Source organism: Quercus lobata, chromosome 9 (genome assembly GCF_001633185.2).
Source record: "Quercus lobata isolate SW786 chromosome 9, ValleyOak3.0 Primary Assembly, whole genome shotgun sequence".
Taxonomy (NCBI): domain Eukaryota; kingdom Viridiplantae; phylum Streptophyta; class Magnoliopsida; order Fagales; family Fagaceae; genus Quercus; species Quercus lobata.
In genome coordinates this window covers 29,755,230-29,782,783 of record NC_044912.1, presented here as the reverse complement: position 1 = coordinate 29,782,783, position 27,554 = coordinate 29,755,230, and the positions used below count along the sequence as shown (strand labels likewise).

General features: G+C 29.7%; 1 protein-coding gene across 1 annotated transcript; it reads left to right on the top strand.

Moving 5' to 3' along the window:
* The first annotated feature begins 20,764 nt into the window (after positions 1-20,764).
* On the top strand, positions 20,765-27,340 carry LOC115960250 (2'-deoxymugineic-acid 2'-dioxygenase-like). The gene is made up of 4 exons (XM_031079047.1): positions 20,765-21,031; positions 21,490-21,708; positions 26,226-26,553; positions 26,906-27,340. The coding sequence occupies exons 2-4, from the start codon at positions 21,599-21,601 to the stop codon at positions 27,146-27,148; spliced, it is 681 nt and encodes a 226-aa protein (XP_030934907.1). The 5' UTR covers positions 20,765-21,031; positions 21,490-21,598; the 3' UTR covers positions 27,149-27,340.
* Positions 27,341-27,554: the final 214 nt, after the last annotated feature.

Sequence of the window (27,554 nt, the reverse complement as noted above, 5' to 3'; positions counted from 1 at the left end):
ATTTTTCTTCGAGTCGGCTTCTACAACTTTTGTTTTTTTGTTTTTAAACAATTAGCATTTTTTTATATAGAAAATTTAGAACCATCTTGGACTTTCCTACTTCAGACCATGTTATTACTTTTTTTATTAGAAGAAATTTAAAAAAAATATATATATATATATATATATATACACACTATCCATCTAGAAAATGATTATATTATTATATATAAATATAAATATAAAGAAATGGAATGGGAAAGCACAAAGCTTCCAAGACAGCTAGGAATTGTGATTTGTTAATAATGACAAACCATTTTATTAAATGTCTATTTGGTATTCGCTTATTTTGTTGAAATTAAAATTTTTTTGTTGAAAGTACTGTAAATAAAGATAAATGTTAATTGAAATAGTACAGTAAGACTCATAAATAATACCAAAAAGTGCAATGAGACCTATAAATAATAAAATAAGTTAGCAAAAATTAAGCTAATCAAACAGACACTAAGTCTGATGATTGAGGTGTGAACTGCTGCTTTTAGATTATTAGTTTTTGTGGATAAGTTTAAAGTTGTCATCCTATTGCTAAATATTTTCATTTTTATTTTTAGCTTATTTTTCTTTTTATTTATAGTATATAGCTTAATTATAGCATTTTTTTTTTAGATGTAAATAATATCATTGTATTCAGAATTCAAATTCTCTCTCCAATTGTTAAAAAAAAAAAAAAAAAAGTTCTAAAGAACTGTCTAAGTCTAACTAATAAGTTTAACTTATTCTTGATAGTAATTGAGGGATTAGGCTAGACAAAATTGAACTCAAACCCATTAATCTGACCCAACTGAATGAAAATAGCCCAAATTGTAGGAAAAATAGGTCAACTTGTACCCAATCAGTTGAAATGTTGAGCCAGGCCAAGTACAACTTGTACCTAACCCAACCCAACATGTTATTTCAAAAAGGGATATTTAAAAATTTAAAAATTTTGCTTTTTTTTTAATTTTTTTTATTTGAAGGTAATTTGCAATTTGGGTATTCTCTCTCGGCAAAACAATAATTTCAACTTTTTTAAAATTCTCTTTAATGGCACGCAATCTGTTAAACATTATAATAATTACAATTGCTCAAAAATAGAAAAAAAAAACATTGGTACACAACCTGATAAATAAAATAAAATTTAAAAAAAAATAAAAATAAAAAACAGTGGTAGACTGTAGACGTAGACAACATTTTAGCTTCTATGGTGATGATATTATACTTAAAGCATATTTCTCCAAAAAAAAAAAAAAAAATTAACATTGGTCCACAACATTTTATGGTGATGATAAAAAAAATTATGATTCACCACATTTAATATTTCTATTTGTTTATAGTGATGATATCATTATTTAAAATTTATTTTTAAAGTATTTTGTTATTTATATTTTTTTAGAATCATATGTTCTCTTATTTGTATTGAAATGAAAACAAAGACAATGTGACCATATTATTATTATTATTATTATTATTTATTTATTTATTTATTTCTACATATGAAAAGGTATAAATCAACTCATAACTCAACTAATCCGAACCAAATCAGCCTAACCCACTCACAACTCATTTAAAATGTCCCAACTCTGACTCCAAACTTGATCTAACTTGTAATCTGATTAACTTGACCTGAATCCTACCCATTTGCTTATAATGCATCATATTATAAATTTATAAATTAGTAAAATAAAAATAATAATAGTATTTATTTCAATTATATATATTTTTTTAAAGTATATATATATATTTAAAGTAGTACTATTATTTTACATAATAAATACATAAATACAAAAAACACATCCAAATAGTATTTTGCAAAAAAAAAAAAAAAAAAATACAAAACACAAAATAAATAGAAGAAAATCCCCATCCAACAACCTAAATTTTGTTGAAACAAAGAAGGTGTAACCTTTGTGTTACCTTGTGAACCGAAAGCTTTATTTGTTTTTTCCTCCAAATAAAATAGCTTACGTGTGTTTCCCATTTTGACTTTTCTTGATGGGCGGGGAAATAATCTGAGCCGGAAGCGTGTTTCCTTTTACTAATGCCGACCGGGGCCCACTAGTAAGGTGTCTGTATGGAAACGCGGATTAGCTTTTCCGCTGAATTCTGAGTTCTGACTTCTCAGCTCAGGCTTCAGAAAGTCAATGAGCCCAAACCTGGACCGGAATTTTCAGCCGGGTTGACCTGGACCGAACCGGAACAATAACATAGAAATTAGAAACACATCGTCCAAGTCCCCCAAGACCCAAGTCTGGTCCAAAACCATTGCAAGTTGTAACACACGTGTATAATCAAGACTTTTTTTTTAATAATAGTTCTTGTGGAAACTGAGGAACACCAATGACCAATGGGAATGGCCTACAAATACCTTTGAAATTAAAGGTTTGGTAGAACTATCTAGTAAACAAGAATTATGAAATTTTCTTTGGATAGAAATATGAGAATGACAGACAATGAACATTGTATCAAGAAATTTGGCCAAGTAGTATTCAGGGATGGTTTTATGTCAAATTTTTTTTTTTTTTTATATAGGCCAATTAATTTGTCCAAACCAAAAAATTGTCAAACTTTTGACCATAATGAAACACTAATAAATACATGATAATGATTTTGTGGAAAAACAAAACAAAACAAAGTACATGATAATGATGATAAACAATTAACAAGAAACCTATATTATCACTAATATATATATATATATATATATATATATATATATATATATGTGAAAGTGAATTGGGCCTTAAGTCGCCCTTGTTTCTATCCAGTTCCCACCATATATGCAGTTTAGATGCTTACTAATCCATATAAAGCCTTGTCTTTGATTGTCCCAAACATATTCCCTATGAATCCCAAATCATGCAGATGGCAATAATTTAAGGCCTCCCTAGACTTCATCTTCTGTCTCTCATCCCTTAAAGCTAGGTACCCTACTTCTAAGATAACGATATCACCTCTTTGAAATTCAATGTTACATCGGCTCTAGGTACAATGCAGGGGTTCAAATGAACACCCTGAGCTGCTCCCAAAAAAAAAAAATTATATTTAATTTTTTTTTATTTGACCCTCTTAAAATAAAATTTTGAACCCTTTGGATCTAAATTTTTTTTTTAAGCCCAGCTGAAATAAACTTGAATATAATCATCTTGACAATATTTTGGTCTTTTTTATTAAAAATAAAAAATAAATAAAACCAACAACAAAACAATTTGATCTAAAATATGGAGGAAAAAAATAAGAGTAAGCCCAACAAAAAAAGTACAAATTTGTTCATCTTAAATCTTAAAAAAAAAAAAAATTAGATCTTAGCAAATTTGAAATAAATAAATACATAAAAGTTTATTGTATTTAAATCTCATTTGGAATTCACTTAACAACAATGATTAAGATGTTTATTGTATTTAAAAATAATAGATGATTTCTAAGATTTAATCTTAATACTATTAAGAAACAATATGTAATGAACTTCTAGTTTATTTTATATGAGAAACGCTATGTTCATAACACTTTCATAGCAAATTCTAATTGGCAGATTGTTACTGGCTGTTATTGATGGGAAAAAAAATAATTTCAGTAGTGAGTTTAAATTATAATTAACAACAACTTATCACCTAAGATTTGTTAGGAAAATATTATGAAAATGTTTTGGACATATCACTTCTCATCTTTTATTCTCTCACTAGTACGTACTATGAGAAAATTTGTAATAAGGAAATCACCTAGACCGCAATCCACAAGATTCATTTTTTACTCAAAATATATCTTATTGACCCCCCCTAAAAATATATCCTAAAGCTGCCATTTCGAGTCTTCGACTATGAGTAAAGCAATCATAGAAAGTCTCATGTTTTTTGCCTTTCTTGTTGTCTTAGGATGACCATATATTCTTGTAAACCTCTACATACTCTCACTAGGGATGACTCCATGTTGAAGCCAAGGTGGTCACAAGACCACACCAATTTGAAAAAAAAAAAAAATTATTACATACTAATTTTTTAAGACTTTTATGATTTTTTTTTTTTTTTTACCTTTAACAAAAATTTGTGACCATCCTTAATTTTTTTTTAGGTCCAACATAATTAAACCTTGGACAAAATTTGGCAACAAATTTGATTATAGACTAAGACTACAACTCTACTTAATATTTTTTCATTGGACGTGAATTTTGACAAATTCACTATTGGATTACATTTTTTTTCTGATAACGTATATGCTTGCAAAACTTCAATAAGATCAAAGATCAATAGCTACGCTATCAATCAAGTGTTTAAATTTGAGTTCATAGTTTGAAATTATAAATAAAAAATAAGTTTATGGATCGAGTATTAAATAACATCCAATTGGTATGAAATTTGACATATATTTTAAAAACATAAAGAACATATAATAAAATGATTAGATTTTGAAAATATGTAGTTATTTTAATTTTTTTAGTGAGAGTTGTAGCCGATGTTTGTAGCCAAACTTTGTTTTTAAACTTTGATTCCCTTAACAATTTATTAGTCCTTTACAAACAAAAAGGAAAAACTCAAGAAATTTTTTATTAAACTAAAATTTTGAAAGACATGTACCTTAAAACATTGATAATGAGACAATCATGCAACAATTTCAAAATAAGAAAACTAGTAAAAGAAAATTGTAAGACTTTTATGCATTTTGGTGTGTATTTTTTTGTCAATATATGAGGTTCACTTTTTATTAGATTTTGTATAATTTGTGTTTTATAACGACCATGTGTTTATAAACTCTTGGAGACTCTCCCCTTACAAGTCAGTTTTTAAGGGTGTGTTTTACCCATGAGTTCCTTGCAAAATTCCTAGAGCCTCCACTGCTCTCACCTTCTTCATGAATTAACAACAAAAGCCAAAATATAAGTGAACCATCTGTTTAGCGTGCGTTTGGATTGGGCATTTTGCCCAATCCTTGTGTTATGCGTTTTGTCTGTGGGTCCATGGGTATTGTTCACGGACCCACAAAAGTCATCCAAATACAGATTTCAATATAAATTTGGGTCCCATAGCACTATTCATACATTTAAAAATTATTTTGTTACAGTGTTTTCAGTAATAAGTTTTCAATTTTCAGCAAATAAACAGTATCCAAACATCCCTTTAATAGACTTTTTAAGAGTCACATCTCTTTTGTAGTGACCTTTCAATGACGACTTTTCATTGTTATCATCTACATATAAATTCGAAAACATTTAATTTTTGATTGACATGTTAAAATTTTGTCACATAAACCTTTTTGGCCTTACATTTCACACATCATATATTATATAATAAAATTTGGGCTTAAAGTCGTGGTAGTGCCAAGTGGCTTCATTAAATTGAAGAATTTTTTTTAGATTTTTAGATTTAAAAAAAAAATATATATATATATATATATAATTTTTCTTCTCCTTTCTAAGTTGATAAAAAACTTAATTTTATTACAATCCAAATTCTTCATTTAACCCTTTTCTAATTATAATATAAAAGTTGAAAAAAAAAATTTAATTAAAAAAAGAAAAGCAACACAAAAATCTTACACATTAATCTTACAAGTTTTAGATTTAGATTATTTAAAAAATAGTTATAATTGCAGAAATTTTAATAGATTTAGAATGATAATTAATGATTAATATATTAGTATATATATTCTTATATATTAAAAATCTAACAGATTTTTAAAACACGTTTGTTTTTGTTTTTGTTTTTGGTTTTTTTTTTGAGTAGTACACAGCTACACGTTTTAGATTTTTTTTTTTTTTTTAAATAGGTATATATTTTTTTCTTATCTTTTTCTCCTATAATTATATTACTACACATAAAAAGAAAATAGCAACAAAAAAATAAAATAATACTAGATGTAAAAAGAAAACAGCAACCTAACGGCAACATATTACACTTGAAAAAGGTCTTTTATAAAATTCTATTCAACTAACAATAAACTATTTGTTTATATCAACTTTTTCAATGTGAACTGTATATATATCTCAAATAATCCATAATCAGGGGTGGCGCTATTCTATTCAGGGAGTTCAAATAAACCCCCTGACTTCCAAAAAAAAAAAAATATATATATATATATATATAAATAATATTTATTCATTTTTTGTTAGTTTAATACTTTAATTTATTTTTAAAAATATTTTTGCACATCCTAACTTAAATTTTGCACACCTTTATTACAATTATTTCTAACTCTAAGAGTAAAGAGTCAGTGTTTGTGAATTGTAAGTATCATTTTTTTTTTTTTTTATAAATTTATATCATGTGTGTGAGTGTGTCTAATATTGAGAGTGTGTATTACTTTTTGTTATAATGCTATTTGTGTGAATTATGATGTGTGTAGATATTTGTGTGTACAATATAAATATAATATAAATTTATATAATTTAATAATTAGGAAATAGAGATTGTTTGTTACATGTGTGTGTTGTTATCATGTTATAATAACTTTAAAAAAAAAAAATAAAGTTAGTAAAATTTAAGAAAAAAATTGTAAAATTAGTGATTGTCCAAGCATTTGACTAGTTAAGTAGACGCAAAGTGTATAAGTTTATATATGAATTAGTATGGTTGTGTGCCTCAATAATTAATACGAAGCTAATGAGTTTAGTTTAGTCATTTAGTTTAAAATATTTTATAAAAACAATAACAAATAGATAATAACAACTGCATAAAAATAAAAATATTACATAGACTTAATAAAATAAAATAGTCATAACCTCATAGTCATAGCTACCCACATTGGGCATAAATACTCATAATGAACTATCATATAACAATTTAAAATTTGAAAACTTGTAGAAGAATATTGTAAAACTTCATGTATTAATTTTATTTTGTCGATAATTCGATATATTCAAGTTCTTTTTTATTAAAATTTTTTAATGACCCCCCCCTAAACAAAATTTCTTGAGCCGCCACTATCCATAATGAATACCTACAATACAATTCTGTTTCTCTATTCTTCTCTTCTTCTACCTACAATCTTGCAAGCATGTATTTACAAACTTGTAAAGTTGTACACAACTACACGTTTTAGATTTTTTTATTTTAAAATAGGTATATTTTTTTTTTCTTATCTTCTTCTCCTATAATTATATTACTACATGTAAAAAGAAAATAGCAATATATATATATATATATATAATACTACATTTAAAAAGAAAACATCAACCTAATAGCAACATAGTACACTTGAAAAAGGTCTTTTATAAAATTCTATTCAACTAACAATAGACTAACATTTGACTATTTGTTTATATCAACTTTTTAAATGTGAACTGTATATATATATATATATATATATCTCAAATAATCCATAATGAATACCTACAATACCATTCTTTTTCTCTATTCTTCTCTTCTTCTACCTACAACCTTAGAGCATCCACACTAGATGTGGTAAATGTGCCAAATGTCAAATATTTGGCACATTTACCACACCAAAAATCATCTTTATCAGATGTTTCAAGTGCTATAATTTTTGCAACATATGAACAGTGTCGTTGCATATTTGCCACTGTACAGACGGAAATGGTATATTGATTAATATTTTTTTATTCTCTTTTCTCTCTCCTCTCTCTTAAGTTTATTCTTTTCTCTTCTCTCTCACCTCTGTTCTCTCTCACTGATTCTCTTCTCTCTCACCTTTGTCATCGCTGATTCATCATCGCCAATCTCTCACCAATTGCATTTTGCATCATCATCGTCGATCTCTCCGGGCATTGTCATCGTCATCGTCGATCGGAATCGACGTGGGCATCGACGTTAAGGTGAGATCGGAGTGTTCGTCACGATCGTGGGCATCGACGTTGAGATCTTGATCGTGGGCATCAACATTGAGGTGAGGTGAGATCTTGATCATGGGTTGCTGGTGCTAGTAGGTTTAAGTTGATCTGAGTGTTTTCTGGGTTTGAGTTGATCGAAGTGTTTTCTGGGTCTGAGTTGATTGGAGTGCTAGTGGGCATCGACGTTGAGTTGATCAAGATCTTGATCGTGGGTTGAGGTGAGGTGAGATCTTGATCGGAGTGTTTTCTGAGTTTGAGTTGCTGTGTTGGGTGTTGCTTTGTTTTTAATGGGTTTTGTGGTGGGTTGTTGATGACGGTGGTTGTGGTGGTGGTTTTGTTTTTAGTTTTTAGTTTTGCAATGGATTGTGGCTGCCACGGTGGTGGCAGCGGTGGAGGCAGTAGTGTTGTGGTTGTTATTTATTGTGTTAAATATATTATTTTAATGTGTAAAAAATATTATTTTAATGTATAGAATTGAATAATAAAACATCTAATAAATGCGATGTTGTAAAATGATGTAGTAAAATAATAAAGTAAGTCTTTAGTGTAGCAAAATGACATTTTTTTTTGCAGCATCTGCTGTGAATGCTTTTACAAGTATGTATTTACATACTTGCAAGGTTGTACACAACTACACATTTTAGATTTTTTTTTTTTTAAAATAGGTATAATTTTTTTTTCTTATCTTCTTCTCTTATAATTATATTAGTACACGTAAAAAGAAAATAGCCAAAAAAAAGAAAAAAGAAATTACATGTAAAACAAAAATAGCAACCTAACAGCAACATAGTACACTTGAAATAGGTCTTTTATAAAATTCTATTCAACTAACAATAGACTAACATTAGACTATTTGTTTATATCAACTTTGTCAATGTGAATTGTATATATATCTCAAATAATCCATAATGAATACCTACAATACAATTCTTTTTCTCTATTCTTCTACCTACAACCTCTATTCTTCTCTTTTTCTACCTACAACCTTGCAAGTATGTATTTACATATTTAAACTTTTACATTTACATTGCAATACAATATTTGAGTGTGGTACCCTAGAAGGTCTAGATACTAATGTAGTTCAATTATAGCCTAAATTCTATGATTTTTTTAATAAAAAATTTTAGATAATGCAATTCATCTTTGATTTGGTGTTCTAAATTGATTATCCTATTATTTCCTCACTTATGGCAACATTAAAATAAATTATAGCTAAACTTTTATATTTATATTGCAGTTTAGAAACTCTAAATACTTATATTTTTGTAATTTATGGAATTTGTTTTTGCTTATATATGCAAGAAATTTATATATGGTTAGCACTTCTACTACTCTACATGTTAGCAAGTATAATGGAAAGATTTTTAAGTGTCATATATAAAACTTGCAATAATATAAAACTTACAATTTTACTACCAAGAGATTTTAGAAATTAAAAACTTGCCATAATTTTTAAAATATTTTCACTATTTTATTTGTTATCAAATTTAATTATATTATCAAAAAATAAAAAAATAAAAAAATATATATAATTTTTTTATTAAGCCATGCATCGCATGGGTATAATAGTAGTTAATAAGTATTTTTCAGTTAATAAGTATTTTTCAATTGATTTTAAATTCTATTTTATATTTAATCATTCTATTAAAATCTTGCTATGTAATATATATATTTTTTAAGTCGTAAAAATAGACAAACTCAACACTATGCTGCGGGGAGTGGTGGAGTTATAAGGGATTGGACTGGGGACTGGATCAATGGCTTTTACATGGGTCAATTGGCCCTACAAAGTCTTATAGCTAAATTATGGGCCTTAGCATGAACTTGCTCATTGTGCCAGAAGTAATGGCCCAACACCTCCTCTAACTTGGAAAGGGTGTGCTCCTCCGATGGTCCAACACCTCCTCCATCTTGATTGTACCTAGTCTCTGTGTATTTGCTTTCAATCTTTGTTGTACTCTAATTTCAGTTTAACGAAGAATTTTCACATTTAAAAAAAAAAAAAAAAAAAAAAAAAAAAAAAAAAAAAAAAGGGTCTTAGTCCTTAGTTGTGGAGATAAGAGGTTGACGCTAATTCTCTAGTGGTTAATCTTATGAGATAACACCACCAACGGTGACCTGTCCATCTTTGATTTGATGTTTGCAAGGAGTTGCTGAGGTTCAAACCCCAGTGGAAAATATAGCACTGCTATAGAGAAGCTAGTCGCTGTGCGGACGCTCTAGCAAAGATGGGAACAAAATCCACCTGCAATTCTTTCTTAATATAATCAATGCCTTTCTGCCCCCTCCCCCAAACAAAAAAAATAATCATATTAAATGTCAATTAATAATTATCATAATTATCAAATTTTGTTTTGAGACAAAAAAATAAAAAGAAAAAAAATCATATTTTGTTAAATTTATATTCAGGATTTTACGATATTTAAAGAAAAAAAATTATAGAATATTGCACACATTTAAAGGAAGGAAAAATAGAGTTCTAAAATTGCTATCTACAGAATCTATATTTGATTGTATCTTAGGGGCAATTTGCTTGTTACCCTTCATCAAATTCTTTAAGCTGGAGAAAATATCACGTATAAAAAAAAAAAATATATATATATATATATATATATTCATTATGCCTCTTAAGTCTTCTCTGATTCTTCTTCTTCCATTGTTCCCTTTAATTTTCCCAAATAATACTCACTCAAAAACTCAAAATCTAAATACACCAAAAGATCTTCCACACAAATAACCAAAAACTAGAGAAAATCTACTCTTTTTGCTACTCTTATGGCCTGTTTGGCTGTTTAAAAAAGGAGGAGGAGTAGAGTAGAGGGAGGGAGAGTAATTTAATTATCTTATTTGGAAGTTTTTTAAGGAAGGAGGGGGAGGGGTTTCAACTACCTCTAACCCCTCATTTTTAATTCTCCCAAATTGGAGAAATTTGAAAGGAGGGTAGAGTAGAAAATTATTAACCAAATGAATTCTCCAATTTACCATTTCCAAATTAACAAAATTACAAACCGATTATATAAAATAAATTCACGTTATTATTCATGTTATTTCTCTCTTTAGTCTCAAATTTCTCTCAACTCTTTCAGCCTTGAAGACTCCTCTGCCTCTCTCTTACACGATTTCTTCCAAACTTCACGTTGTCTCTCTCTCACACAACTTCTTCACAATTAATCGTCTTTCACGCCTAGGTTTTTCTTTCAGAGTTTTTCTTTTTGTTTCATAGGTTTCTTTTGAGTTGGATCAAATAACCATGTTCTTAAAATTGTGATTTTATTGGGTAATTTCTTATTAATTGTGATTTTATGGGGTAATAACATTATTTGTGGGTGGGTTTTGGATTTGTTGGTGCAAACACAATAATAATGGAAATAATACACAAAGAGAAACTGAATAATACTTTTGAATATTATTGATGTAAAGAAAGAAATACACAACACTATTTGAATTGAGGTCTCCCCTTTGCGCACGTATCTAACCCAATATCTGAGACAATTCATGTTAGCCCATTAATCACCACAATTAAAAAGAATAAAATAGTCTCTCTCCTTTTCAATGTGGGATTAAACATTTTCACAACTCTTCATCTTCTATATTCACTCCCACATCTTTACATTTATGTTATAATATTTATTCATTTTAATTATTTAATATTAAAATGTTCCAATAATCCCCCACTCATTTTAATATTAAATTTTAGTTAAAGAGAGATTACCAGACAAAGATGGGTCACTATGCATCATGAAGGTGTGCTCTGCATTGAACCTTCACTTAATAAAACGGCGATCTCAACTCCAGAGTCGTAGTGGTCTCCGACTTGAACTAGGACTGCTTTAGGGAAATTAAGCATTACTGCTTACACATAACAACCCAGGTGTTGACATGAGTTTTTATAGCTAGCACTTTACGGTCATGTGCTGATCCCAGTTTCATGAGTGTATTTGAGATTAAGTCCAAATCTCATAGGGAGTGGCCCCACCCCCACACTCACATAGGTGAAATTTGTCAAGAGTGCTCCTGTAATTCTGACACCCCACTCATACGAGCTACAAATTTCATTAAGAGTTTTTTACTTAACCTCTCCACATTACAGGATAAATGCACTTACATCATAGGGATGAACAATTAAAAAATTATTTACAGAATAAATAATTTAAAAAAAATAAATAGTGCATTTCTTACGACCATCATATGATTCGTTTTTCCCATTGAACCCAATTATCAGGATTTCTAGTCCTTGGGTTGGGTATCCTCATACATGGCTCATGATTCTATGGACTGTAGTCCCATTCCCCTCGATGTATTCCAGACTCTATCTTTTGCCAAGGCCTTGGTAAATGGATCTGCAAGATTATCATTAGATTTAATATAATCCACAGTTATGATGCCACTACTCAAATAAGATCGCATGGTATTGTGCTTTCTTCTTATAGGTCTGGATTTACCTTTGTAGTAACGGTTTTTAACTCTACCAATTGTGGCAGTGCTATCACAATGAATTAATATAGGTGGAATTGGCTTTTCCCAAAGTGGAATTTCATATAACAAATCTCTAAGCCAATTTGCCTTTTCACTAGCTGAAGCTAATGTTATTAATTCAGCTTCCATTGTTGAATTAGCAATTATCATTTGCTTTTTAGATTTCCAACAAATAGCACCACTACCTAAAGTAAAAATATAACCAGTGGTAGAGAGAGAATCACCTGACAAAGTATTCCAATCAGCATCACTAAAAGCTTCAATCACAGCAGGGTACTTTTTATAAAATAAGCCATAGTTTTTGGTACCAATTAAATATTTCATAATTCGCTCAATAGCTAGCCAATGATCTTTACTAGGCTTGCTAGTAAATCTGCTAAGCACTTCTACTGCATATGCAATGTCAGGTCTAGTACAATCAGTAGCATAACGCAAACTACCAATGATACTAGCATAATCCTTTTGATTAAAAATCTCATCATCATTATTCACAGGAAATAAATGAACACTAGAATCAAAAGGAGTAGCTACACTTTTGTGATCACGAAAATTATATTTTCTCAATATTTTCTCAACGTAATGTGATTGATCAAGATATATTCCATCACATGTTTTTGTAATTTTCATGCCCAAAATAAAATTAGCCTCACCAAGATCTTTCATATCAAAATGGCTTTTAAGCATATTTTTTGTTTCATTTATAATATGCATATTTGAGCCAAAAATCAACATATCATCCACATAAAGGCTAATAATAACATGTAAATTATTCCATGATTTAGAATAAATACATTTATCACATTCATTTGATTTATAACCATTCTCAATCATGCAGGAATCAAAATTTTCATGCCACTGCTTAGGTGCTTGTTTTAAGCCATATAGGGATTTAGTTAGCTTACATACCTTACTTTCTTGTCCAGGCTCTACAAAGCTTTCGGGTTGGTCCATATAAATCTCTTCCTCTAGATCCCCATTTAGAAAAGCAGTTTTTACATCCATTTGATGAATTTTCAAATCAAAAATTGCAGCAATAGCAATTAACAATCTAATAGATGTAATTCTTGTTACCGGAGAAAATGTATCAAAGAAATCAAGATCAGCTTTTTGTTTAAAGCCTTTTGCAACAAGTCTAGCTTTAAACTTATCTATTGACCCATTCGGTTTCAACTTTTTTCTAAGGACCCATTTACAACCTATGGTCTTACAACCCGGTGGAAGATCTACCAATTTCCAAGTTCTATTAGAAATTAGAGATTCCATCTCATCATTTACAACCTCTTTCCAAAATATAACATCAGGTGATGTTAAAGCCTCTTTTAAATTTTGGGGATTTTCCTCAATGTTAAAAACATAATAATCAGGACCAAAATCCTTTTGAACTCTAGCTCTTTTACTCCTAGGTTCCATTTCAAAATTTTCTTGATTTTGTAAATGTGAAGTAGAAGAACTAGTTTGTGACAAAATATTTTCTTCACCCCCACTATTTTTCAATTTAAAAGGAAATTTTTCTTCATGAAAAATTGCATCACCAGATTCAAAAATTATTTTGTTTTCAAGATCAAAAAATCTATAGGCTGCACTATTAATCACATAACCAAGAAAAGCACAGGTAGTAGCTCTTATACCTAATTTAGGCATTTTAGAGTCAGTAAGCCTTACATAAGTAAGACAACCCCATACTCTCAAATATCCCAAATTTGGCTTATGTCCTTTCCACATCTCAAAAGGTGTGGTGTGTGACTTTTTATGTGGCACCCTATTCAAAACATGACATACAGTTAAAATAGCTTCACCCCAAAAATGTAAAGGTGCACCAGATTCAATTAACATGGCATTTGTTAACTCAATTAAAGTTCTATTTTTTTTTTCAGCCACACCATTAGAAGCAGGTGAATATGGTGCTATAGTTTCATGGATAATTCCCAAAGACTGAGCAAATGAGTTGAATGCACTTGATTCATACTCATGGCCTCTATCACTTCTTATTCTTTTTATTTTTCTACCGAATTGATTTTCAACTTCTTTTAAAAAATCTTGAAATTTTTCAAAAGCATCACTTTTATTTTTCAACAAATAAATAGTTGTATATTTTGAGAAATCATCAATAAAAGTGATAATATATCTATTTCCTCCACGAGTTAAAATTCTCTCAAATTCACATAAATCGGAATGAATTAACTCAAGCAATTCGGTATTTCTTACAACATTTTTATGAGGCCTTTTTGTAATCTTAGCTTGACTACAAGTTTTACATTTTTCAAAATCTTTTGACAGTCTTGGAATTAATCCTAAACTACTCATGATTCCCACATATCTATTATTTATATGACACAAACGAGCATGCCAAAAATTAATAGAAGAATGCATATAAACTGAACTGGTAGATGCTTTATTATTCTCAACATTCAATTTAAACATTCCATCACAAGCATAACCCTTGCCCACAAATAATCCCTTTTTTGTGATTAATATCCAACAATTAATCTTGACGGAGTGTAAAGTACATCTTTCAATGTTAGCATACGTCCAGAAGTGAATTTCAATTCAACCTCACCACTCCCAAGAACCTTGGTTTTACTAGAGTCACCAAGCATAACAGTTTTTTCTTCTTCAAAAGGAGTGTACAATTTGAACCAATTCTTGTCATAGCAGACGTGCCTATTAGCACCAGAATCTGCCCACCACCCTTCAACATATTGCATCATATTGATGTCTGTAATCATAACCACTAAAGGCTCTTCGGTTACGTTAGCCTGCGGGACAAATTCACGTTTCCGAAATTTGCAAAATCGAGTAATATGCCCACTTTTGCCACAGACAAAACAGGATCTATTAAATTGATCTTATGAAGGGGGTCCTTAGTTCTTATTGTAATTTTTATTTGGGTTTCCCCTTCCTTGAGGTCTATTATTATTTTTAAAAGCTCTTTTTTTAGGCTTCAATTGAACATTTCTAGGAAAATGATTTTGGGCATATTATTATTGGATGAAATAAGGTTTACCTTTGTAGTGGAATTATCATTGCTCTCTTGTGTCATGAGTACGTCTTGTCCTCTAGCCTCCTCTTCCACACGGATGCGTGTGATCAAAGTCTCCAAGGATGTCTCCTTTTGTTTGTGCCGCAAAGTCTTCTGGAACTCCCTCCAAGATTGTGGTAGTTTATCAATTATGCCAGCTACCACCAAATTGTCTCCAATCTTTATGCCTTCGGATCTCAATTCTGCCACAATCATTTGGAAGTCTTGTGCTTGATCCACCACCGATTTTCCATCCACCATTAGGTAACGGAAAAATCTACTAGCAGCATACTTCTTTGCACCTGCCTCCTCGGTATCATACTTGCTTTGTAAAGCTTTCCAAATTTTCTTAGCAGAATTGTAAGTTGTATCATAATAATCATAGAAATGATCGGCAAGACAATTCAATAGATAAGAGCGACAATTATATTCATTTTTTGTATACTTATCTATTTTTTCTTGATGGAGAATATATTCTTCCTCACTCATCTCATCGGTAGGAACTTTTGACGGATTCTTGTCAGTGAGGATGTAAGATATTTTGAGAAGACTCAAGTAGAAGAGGGCCTTTCCTTTCCACCTCTTGAAATGGGCTCCCTTAAAGCGAAAGGGCTTGTTGAGATCTCCAACAGGCTCATTTGGTTTCTTTTGTGTAGGTTCCATGTGTTTGAATCTCCTTAAAATTGTTGGTGCAAACACAATAATAATGGAAATAATACACAAAGAGAAACTGAATAATACTTTTGAATATTATTGATGTAAAGAAAGAAATACACAACACTATTTGGACTGAGGCGCGACACTCGCTCTCTTTAAGGAGATTCAAGCCCTTGGTTGGCTAAATCTTATAACCGGTGCAGACCTTCTCTGACTTGTCTCCCCCAGGATACAACAGCCCAACAAGTGTCGTATAGCTAGAACAACCTCTGCACAAAGTATTCAAGCCCAAAGCTCCACCAGAAAGAACACCCTTCCTTGCCAATAATCTCTCTAATTTTTTTTAGTGTGTATTGTAAATTGCAGTAACATGGATTGGGTCTGAATGAGTCTATTTATAGGCTCAATGGGCCTTACGAAATTACTACCCAATTTATTCTGATTAATTAGGTCCAATTATTATGATGTAGTGGGTGTTACAAGATTAATTGTTGGATATTAATCTGATGGGCTGGAGTTACACAATTAATGGTGAGATGAGGATTTTCTGAAGAATGAATAGGCCCAAACAGATAGTCCATTAAGTGGGTTAATGGCTCTTTATTGTCCATAATAAAAATGGAGTATTAATACGGGCCATTTGCTCACCAACGGATATGGTAATTATTCTGAATAGGCTGTAAAGTAGGAGGATCCAAGGGGCTGATTCATTTCCATTTTTGATACCTCCACTCTTCACCTCCCCCTTGCGCACGTATCTAGCCCAATATCTGAGACAATTCATGTTAGCCCATTAATCACCACAATTAAAAAGAATAAAATAGTCTCTCTTTTTCAATGTGGGGGATTAAACATTTTCACAACTCTTCATCTTCCATATTCACTCCCACATCTTTACATTTATGTTATAATATTTACTTATTTTAATTATTTAATATTAAAATGTTCCAACAGGATCTAATTGCTTTTTTTTTTCCCCCTTAAATTTTAAAGTTTCAAAGTATTGCTCATAACATGTTTGATAAAGTGCTTAAGTGAGTCTAGATTGTGAACTTGCATAAATTTGTATATTATAGCTATATATGGATCTGTGTTTCTTGTTTATTTTTATTAGGTAATTTCTTGTTTTTTGTGAATGGGTTTTTGATTTGGGTAATTTCTTGTTTTTTTTGTGAATGGGTTTTTGATTTGGCTCCTCCTAAGCCCCAACCAAAATGGTACTCTCTCAGCTTTGTGATGTTCAAGTTTGAACTAGAAAATGGATTTGATTTATGTTTTTGGCATTTGGGTTTTGAGAAAATTGTTAGCTTTTAGCTTGAAATTGTGTTTGCTTTCATTTTTCCTTGTTTGGTTGCTGAGAAAATGATAAAGGATAATTTTTTTTTGTTTGTTTTTTGTTTATATGATGTTATTATGCTTACCCATATGCTGGTTTAGCTTGAATCTAATGGTTTTTTCCTGTTTGGATATTATTATATCGTTTTTTTGAAAATATTTGATTTGAAATCAGCTTAAGCAAACCAATTGAAACAGTTGGTTTAAGTAGCTAAGAGGCTTTGAATCTATTAAATATTTTCTGGGTTGTTTATATTTTGTTGGAATTTTTAATTGCTGAAGTAATATTAAAAGAAAATAACTCAATCCTATTTGAATAGTAGTATTATAGATGATTGTCTTCTTTTTACCCAAAAGACAATGGTTTGAGGTTTATATGTTTTGATGTGCTGTGATAGTGTGTATTGGAGTATAGGGTGGTTTTGTTTGTAATGGTATGAAGATCCTATAATTTTGGTCATGCTATGTTGGGTGGTAACTAAAGTTGTGATTCCAATTGGGTTGTTATGAATAGGTTTAACCGATTTTTTGGGATGTGTACATTTTTCTTCTGAAAATGTCGATGCAACTTAAGAATGGTAGTACTTGTGCACTGCTTTATGGGTCTACTTTGTAGTTTGATATCCTAGGTTGCTGTTTTATTGTCCTATTTTTGTGAAAGCATGTGTTGCAGTGGCCGATATTTTACACTAGTCCAAAAGGAAAAGTTTATCATGAAAACATGCATTAATGTACAAGAAGATGGACTGCTCTGATTGACTCCTTTTGATTTTCTACATGCAGGGTGTTGCTGATCATGTTTGTCTTGGTCTCATTCCAACAAGTGAGGGTAGCTGGGTAACTGCTGTAAGGGCATTAAGGTAACTGCTAATACTCTGTATATGGTTCCATTCAATCACTTGTTTTTTTGTTTTGTTTTGTGGTCCAAAATGTCTTTAGCTTCTAGGAAATGTTTAAGACTGCATTACTACCAATTTTTGTTATTTACTTTTCAAAATGTTTAAAATTTCTAAGTATCCTTTCATTGCATTGTTTCTTGTTGCTGTTTCGTTTTGTAGTTTGAAACATCTCAAATTTCTAGGAAATGTTTCAAATTCTGAACAACCTCAGTATTAAAACTTCCATTCCTAGCTTAGGTTTTATTTCCAAATATACGTTAATTTCCATGAGATTCTTACTTCTCCAAGTCATGTGGATTAGAATTTTAAAGTTTCAAAGAGTTACTCATATTGTGGTCACAATTTGACAGCAAGCTTAAATGAGTCGTCTTACGGAGTTCCAACCCAGAAAAAAATAATTTTAGCATGTTGCATTTTGCACAATTACTTGATTGGTGTAGAGTTAGATGATAGAATTCTTCATGAGGTGGACGGAGAAATTTTAAACAATCCTAAACCCCATGAACAGCTTGGTGCGCAAAGAGAGAAAAATAATGATGATGCTACACAAGGAGAGATTTTAAGAAACTCAATAGCAACTGATATATGGAGGGATTATACATCCAACCCAACTTGATGTTATTCTAAATTTAATAATTGTAGACAAATGCTTCTAGTGGATTTAGAACTATGTCTTTGTTTTAATGGGCTGATTCTCATTAGAATTGTTTTATTATTTAATTTTCTTTTTATGGATTTATCTTTTTGTATATGATACATTTAATTTGCTTGGGATAAACTATTGAATGAGTTTTGATTGTGTCTTGAGAATGTGTTTCTTCTTGTGAGGTTTGTGTGAGACTTTCCTCTTTAGTATGCAAAATGAATCATTTCTCTATATTGTGTTAGAGCAGCACTAACATAGCAATTCCAATTTTTTTAGTATAATTTTAATAAACTTCATTCACTGTGACATTGGCAATTTAAATACTATTTACTGGTATAGGTGCTAGTTTAAATTGTCTAGTTATAGTGTAGGAATTTCAGCCCTTGATTTAATCTTGTTTGAAAATTCTTAGGCTCTCTTTTTTGGCATGGTCTGGACTTGCCTTAGTTGCTAGACCACTTGAATTTTGATATTTTTTATTGAAAGTTTTAGACCCTGTTCTATTTAAAAAAAAAAAAAAAATTTGCTTTATTAATTAGATGGACAAGGCTTTCTCAATGGGCTCTATGTTTGGCATATTCCAGTATCTCATGTCATGATTCAAAGTGGCATTGGTTCCTAAATGGATAAATATGGTCATGAAAAAAAATGTTTCAATGTGTGAAATTCTGCTTTTTTTTGAGAAATTATTGTCATTTGTTTTGGTTGAAATTTGTGTGCTATTGCTCAGTATTTAGTAGGGATATTCTCTTGAAAATTTTGAGTTACTTTCTTCTCTGAATAGTAAGTGGGCAAACACTTAAATTTAAATTACATAGTAGAATCTTATTTTTTGAGTTAATTCATAGAATCACTCTCCCTAACTTTTTTGGTCTCAATTCTTCTCCGAATCCTCAAAAAATTAAATTCACGTACTAAGCGAAATAAAACGTATTAAAAATAATAATAATAAATGAAAGAAACACTCAAAATTCAATATTTTGTTGATTTTTTTAGTAAACAAACAAACCAAACATTTTTTTCTTATTTTAATTATTATCAATTAAGGATGGTTTTTTTTAGTATAATAAAAAAGCAAAAAAAATATTTCATAGACCAATGTTGATTATTTAATTCACATTAGAAAAAAAAATTATCAAAAAATATATTGCATTCTATAGTCATAATTATTTAATCTAACAAATTAATCATAGACCAATGTTGCAAGTCCATTTTCAAATAGGGATAAATTTGTCTATTTAAATTATTTCCTCTCTTCTCCCTCATAATTTTTAAAACATCCAAACAAGAGGAATGAGCTAATTACTCCCTTCCTCCTTACTAATTTTAAAAATATCCAAACAAAGTGGAAGATAACCATTCTCCTCTATTCTCATCTCCCTCTAAACTTTCAAACAGTAATTGTTGGAATATAGAAAACATAAAGGACTGTATCAAAAAAAAGAAAACATAAAGGACAAGCCTATACTACACAAAGGAGACAAAAGAAGGACAATGCCTTAAACCCCATAACCTACCAGTAGAAAATATTGAATGCATGGAAGGAGAAACGTCCAGGAAAGAAACTCTTTCCTTACTAAAATTCAAAAGCTCCCACGTGAAGAAAACGTCTAATTATACATTTTCTTCACGTGGGAGCTTTTGAATTTTAGTTTCTAGCTATAAAACGTATAATTATACGTTTTCTTCACACAAGAAAACTTTAAAGATTTCCACGTTATAAGTTTTCTTCACAATTTGAATGTGAAACACGACCTATAACATATGCAAAATATTTTAAGACAAAGTACTATTGCTAAAATCGGTGATGAATCTGCCCCAAAATGTGGATAAGAAGTTTTGAACTCAAAATTCATGAATTACAAAGCTGCTGAGCATGATAAGTGCCTATAAATTGTGTCTCATACGGCTCTATTTTTACACTATCTCACCTAGTTCTATACTTTTAAAGCCTATTTGCGCCAACACTCACTCTCTCAATGGCCGAAACAAATGCAGCAGTCAATCAGACAAAAATTCATCCATATTACACACCACAGGTTGACTCAAATGGCTCCTCCATAAACGCTGATGGCTCATTCTCAGGAGTAGATGATCCCATTCCCATCATAGACTACTCAATGCTCACATCTGATGACCATAATCAACGGTCTAAAACCATGCAAGACCTCCAAAATGCGTGCCTAGAGTACGGTTCTTTTATGGTATGAAAAATAAACGTGTAAGATTAGGGATACAATATTTTTCATAATTTTTTTAATAATTGTTGTTGGACAAACATGATTAAAGTTCATTTAAGTTTATCATTAGAGTAACATCATTTCTATTTAAGTGATATTAAGAATATTACAAATTCTATTACTTAAATCTTATAAACTAATATATCACCGATTACAAAAAAAGAAAAAAAAATCAAAACACAAAGTTATCATCTAATTGAAGTAATACTAATTACATTTATTATCACATAAATTTGCATTACCTTTTTCTGTAATATGTCAACCTTATGTGATGAATATTGTGTAGGTTAACTTCTTGTAGATCTAGACTTCATAACAGTTTATTATATTATCTTTATAGATGGGATCGACAAAGCTCCAATATTATTACTTCACGTTCTTTTTTTGCATGAGCATGACTAGTCAACTTGATATTTGGGCAGGTGATTAATCATGGAATGTCGGATAGCTTGATAAGTAGCGTACGAAGCATTAGCCAAATTCTTTGATCTGAATGAGGAGGAGAAGAAAGAGTATGAGTCAAATGATCCAATGGATAGGATCCGCTGGGGCAAACGGGACAATGACTTAGTCAGCTCAGAGTTCATCAAGATGGCCGTACATCCTACCTTTCATTGCCCTACCAAACCTACGGGTTTAACGTAATCTTCTTAAACCACACTCCGCTTTCCTCTTCCATGTTTCTCTTTCTTTGTCTTTACTTCGAAAAAAGAAAAAAAGAGACAGAAAGCATTAAGCAATATTCAGCTAAAAACACTAGTTCAGTGTTTCGTTTAGCAAGGAGTGAAGATGATTGCAGAGTAATTTACCTTGACTTCAGAGTTTAGAGTCTACCCTATATTCTTCTACACAAACAAAATAATATTGCCATAAATAAATAAAAAGGTTTGAGAAATGTTTTTTGAAGAATTGATGATGGTAGCTAGCAATGATAAATAAATTTCTAAGAACATATAAAAACCAAAAGTTTTGACAAAAAATAGCACTTTCAAATTTCAATTCAACTTTATTGAAATTACTCAGTATTAGAGAGAAAGAGATGATTTATCAGATTTGTTCTCCATTATCTTAGTTGTATAAGCAAGCAAACATATAGATATAATTAGCCTATATTTTATTTACTTTTAACATTATATTTTTATAACTTAAATTAGTATATCCTATCACAAAAAAAAAAAAAAAAAAACTTAAATTAGTAAATTAACTGGGGGAAAAAAAGAACACTTTTAACATTCTAATCCCAAAGTATTTTATAGTCTCAGAATTTTAATAAGATCAGTATTTTTCCTTTTTGAGAGAGAGAGAGAGAGAGACTTTGTCCCAATTGATACTGTAGGTAGCAATGGTAACATTGAGGTACTGGTGGATTGAGCGCAAGTTGGCCATACTTTTTGAGGTGTTTGATTCATTCAATTTGGTAGCATAACTTGAGTTGAAGTATTTATTTATTTATTTTAAAAGAAGCGGCTATAGATGGGGTGAGTTGCCAACTTTCATTTTTTTTAATCACTTAAGACCAACTTAATTTTTTAGAAGGAATTAGATTTAAATTTTGAAAACTTAACTTTAAATTATAATTTATAACCATATATATAATGTAAAAAGATTCAATATATATCTACTAACTATATAAAAAGAGCCAATGACTCCATCTATAGTAGTCTTTGGTTTATTCAACTTAGTGAGGTAAAACTGACTGTTTTGCTTGAGTTGGTTATTTTTTAATTTTTTTTTTCAACAGTATGCCAGTCTTATGGTTTATGCTCTTTTTGTTTTTTTTTTTTTTTTTTTCTTAAATATTTATATGTGCCAACACAATATTTTTGTATTGACTCAAAATATTCTTACAATATTTTCTCAATAATACAATATTTTTACAATAAAATAATAAAATAAGAGATTGGGACCAACTACAATTGAAAATATATGTATTGTGAAAATGTTATAATATCTTGTTGTTGTCACAATATTTTCATAATTGCTGAGAATTCAGTTCCTTATAGATCAAAATAAAATAAAAAGAAATACAAAGTTCACAACATTTTTACAATAATTCCTAAGTGGCAAGATATTATTGATTGATAAAAAAATGATATCAGTAATGGACACAGTTTAAAACCAGTAACATTTTTTCAACAAAAAATTGTTGTAAAAATGTTATGGAGGTAACATTTTTCTAAAATAAAATAATAAAATATCAAATATTATGATTTTTTTTTTTGTGTTCCTAGAATTCTTTTTTATTTTAGTTAAATTGGGCGAGTCAAAATTCATTATTTCATGCATAATTTTCTTGTGCTGTCTTTTTATTTTTGTTTTTAATACACAATTTAAAGTGATGGTTCCAATTTAAAACCAATAGCAATTTGTCACTTAAGATTTGTTTTGAAAATATTGTGGACGTAAAAAAATAAAATACCAGACCGAGACCTACCATAGCTGGAAAAAAAGATATTGTGAAAATGTTGTGATATTTTGTTGTGTTTCTAGGCTTCTTTTTTGGTTTAGTAAAATCTTTTGAGCCAAAATTCATTGTTTCAAGCACAATTTTCTTCAATTGTCTTGTTTGTTTTTTTAATGCACAGTTTATAACTAATAACAATTTACCACCTAAGATCTATTGTAAAAATGTTATGAACATAGCATAACTCTAAAATAAAATAATAAAATATTAGAATAGGATCCATCATAACTAAAAATAAAAGTATTGTAAAAATATCGTGAAATTTTGTTGTATTGCTAGACTTTTTTTTTTTTTTTTGGGATTAGTCAATTTGTTGAACCAAAATTTATTGTTTTATACACAGTTTTCTTGGGCTGCATTTTTTTTTTTTAACACATTGTTTAATATTTAAAAACACACAATCGCGCACACACAGTTTTACAGACAAAAAAGAGGTAAAAAAAACACTTTTACCATTTATGTTTGGGGTAGTTTCATTCATTCCCTAAACTAAAGTTGAAAATTTTCCTCCTTTATATTTTGTAAAGGAGGATATGCCCCTCCTATTACACTCTTAGATAAATCCTAACGAAATTTTATGATTTCTAGAATATTCAATTGTGCAATGTATAAAATACACCCCACTAAATTTTAATATCCTAAAAGTTTTATTCGTGTATTTTGAATTTTATGTGGTAGTCATGTCTAGAAAGTGAGAAAGGTGATATATGATATGTTCTATTTGTTATATATCTAGAAAACACTAATTTATTAAGTTTAAATTGTCTACACTTATAATTTTATCTAATAGAAACTTTGATGGCATATGTCTTTTGTTATCTTGTTATTTTTAAATTTATTTTCTTGCTTAAAAGGGGTTTCCATATTAAAAATTAAGTAAATTAAACATCATAGTAGTTATGCTCATAAAATACGATAATAAAGAAAAAAGTATGGATAACAAAATCTTCATTGTAGACGATTGCATGTATTTCATTTGATTAAGAGTTTCAATTGTAGTAGATATTATCATTCATTGTGAAAATCTATATATTGTGACAATGTTTTATCAAGACTTAGTTATTTATTGTTAGAAGATAATGACATTTATTATCATTCTTAGTAGAATTTTTTTAGTAAGTAGATATTACATTTAGCAAATAGGTTCTAAGAAATTGTTATAGTAAATAGATATTTATATATTAAATAACTATTCTAAATTTAAATACATAACTTTATAATTCTTCCAAAGAAAATTATATCTTAATTTTTCTTACTAAAATGGCAACACGTGCCTTGCACGTGCAATCCAAACTAGTTATTATTAAAAAAAGGGATCATGGCCTTCGTTTGTCCCTTAAAAGTTCCGTCCTTGTCTGGGGACCAATTCTAAAAGCACAAATTTTAATGCTTTTGCTTGAAATTCTATTAAGACTTATTCAACTTTTTCATAAAAATTTTGAAATTTAAAAAATGCTCATATATCTTTTTTTTTAAAAAATAATAATAAAATATATTGGTCATTACTTGAATCGTTCATATTCTAGAATAAGAAAATATTTAAAAAATAAAATATTTAAATTTATATATTATCTAAAGTTTACAACTTAATAGCTTTACCTGATTCTCTTCATGAAGAAAACTTGGAGTTCAAATCCCCTTCTCTTATTTTTTTGTAAGCAATTTTTTATATAAAAAATATTTCTTTTATTGATTTGTTTACCAAACAGGTGTAACAATTTCAAGGTATTTTGTAATTATCAACTAAGATGTGCTTAATATCGCATTTGAAAAATTTACCACCCATTTTATTTTCATTTTGTTAAATAGCATTTTTTCCCTCTCTCCACTCCCCTCTCCCTTTAAAGCTGAAAACTAGCTTTAAACCTACTAATTCCAAGCTTTAGTGCAAAATCTCTTTAGTGAATTGTTCCAACTTTTAATATAAAAAATTGAATTAATAAAAATGTTCATGCGTATTTTTTAAAATTACACCCAATTAGACCTAACCATTTTGAGAGAGAGAGAGAGAGAGAGAGAGAGAGAGAGAGAGAGAGAGTAATGATATTAATAAGAAGATTAAGAACAACAAATATATTAATTTGTTGTCTAATAAGTGAATTAATTAGATTCAAGTGCAAAAATGTAAAATGTAAGATATATATATATATATATTTCCATGCATATGTATTAATAAGATCGGAAGAAAGAATTACTGCGTGATTGTAGCTACATATAAATTAGGAAAAATCATTTACATCCCACATAATAGGAATACGAAAACTAATAACATAGAATAAAGCACTAATATGGACAAAAATTTTCTCCAAACTATTTTGGAGAAAAATTCAATTTCACCACATGAAGATTAAAACAATATGATTGTTAAGATATATATTGAGAATTACCTAAATAGTCACATGATTAGTTGGAGGAGGTTCATCCAAAACAGATTTAGATGAAAATTTTGTTGTTTAAACGAAAGAAAACAATATTTCTAGACACAAAATAATGAGGCACTTTGACTGTAATCTAGATTATGTACATGCTTGATTCAATCATCTGTGATTGTGTTTTTTTATTTTTCATTTCTTTTTCTTCTGTCTTGAATCACATATATATGATCAATAACTAAGTACACATGATTCAATTACATGATTGCTTTCATTATCAATGACTCATTAACCCGTGAAGTCTTTTTCTTCTTGCCTACAGTGAGGTCTTACATGAGTGTGTCAAAAGATTGAGAGAAGTGGGAATCCAATTACTTAGAGGGATATCAACAACCTTGGGGTTTGAAGAATGCTACATAGAGAAGAGAATGAAGCTAGAATCAGGCTGCGACTTTATTACACCAAATGATTATCCACTCCATCCGTATTCTGAAAATCAATTAGGTCAGGCTCCTCATTATGACCCTGGGCTCCTAATCCTTCTCCTACCAGGTTTAAGTAATGGTCTTCAGCTTGAGCATCATGGGAAATGGATTAATGCAAATCCTCAACCTAATTCGATTGTTGTCAGCATTGCTGACCAAATTGAGGTACAATTAAGTTCACAATTACCCTCTTCTCCATGCAAAACCGTGTCTCATTTTCTTATTTACCTCATTTCTACCTTTTACAGTTAGTAAAACTAAAAAGGGTAATAGTTATTATACATAATACGTTAGACAAACTTATGTTTTTAAAACTAAAAACGTGACTTAAAATCGCATTTTCAATTTATAAAAACTCACAAAATAAACAATCCTTAGCTAAAATATTTTGTTGCGTTTCTAAATTGGACATTTTGCTATTTTTACTATTGCACAAAAATTATTGTTAACCTTTTTACCTATATATATATTGTTGATCCCAATATCCCATATTATATATGTTATGAACTTATGACAGATTCTAACTAATGGGAAGTATAAGAGTGTCTTCCATCGAGTGGTGCTAAACAACAATGTAAGGAGGATAAGCTTACCACTGTTTATTGGACCATCATTGGATACTATGGTGAGCCCTCTGCCAGAGTGTGTAGACGAGCATCACCCCCCAGCATACCTTGTGAAGACTTATAAAGAGTTATTGGAAGCAAATCAGTACCACGAAATTGATGTAAAATCATGCTTGAAGAATGTTCGACTTTGAAAGACTACGTGTTGGTTCCTAGATCACGTAGCTCCTTGGAGATAACCCGTTTGCCTAATAAGCCATGCAAGCTGAATTTGCATGCAAATTATGTTTGGTGATTTGTGTTAATGTTATTTTCTATTTTCTTGTTCTGTACGTGTGTTGCTTTTATGAGATAAATAAGAATTACCTATGTACCTTGTCTTGAAAACTTTGCGGTCATAATAAATATTAAATCTTTTTTAAAAGAAATAAATATTGAATCTTAATTTTTTTTGAGAAACTTTTTTTTTTCTTTTTTTGAGAAACGAATCTTAATTGTTGTAGATATCCTATTTGTAATCATTAGAATGATTAATTTGGTTCCCAAAGAAAAAAAATGCATGGTTTGTAACACAGAAAGTCAAAAACGACCTACTACTAT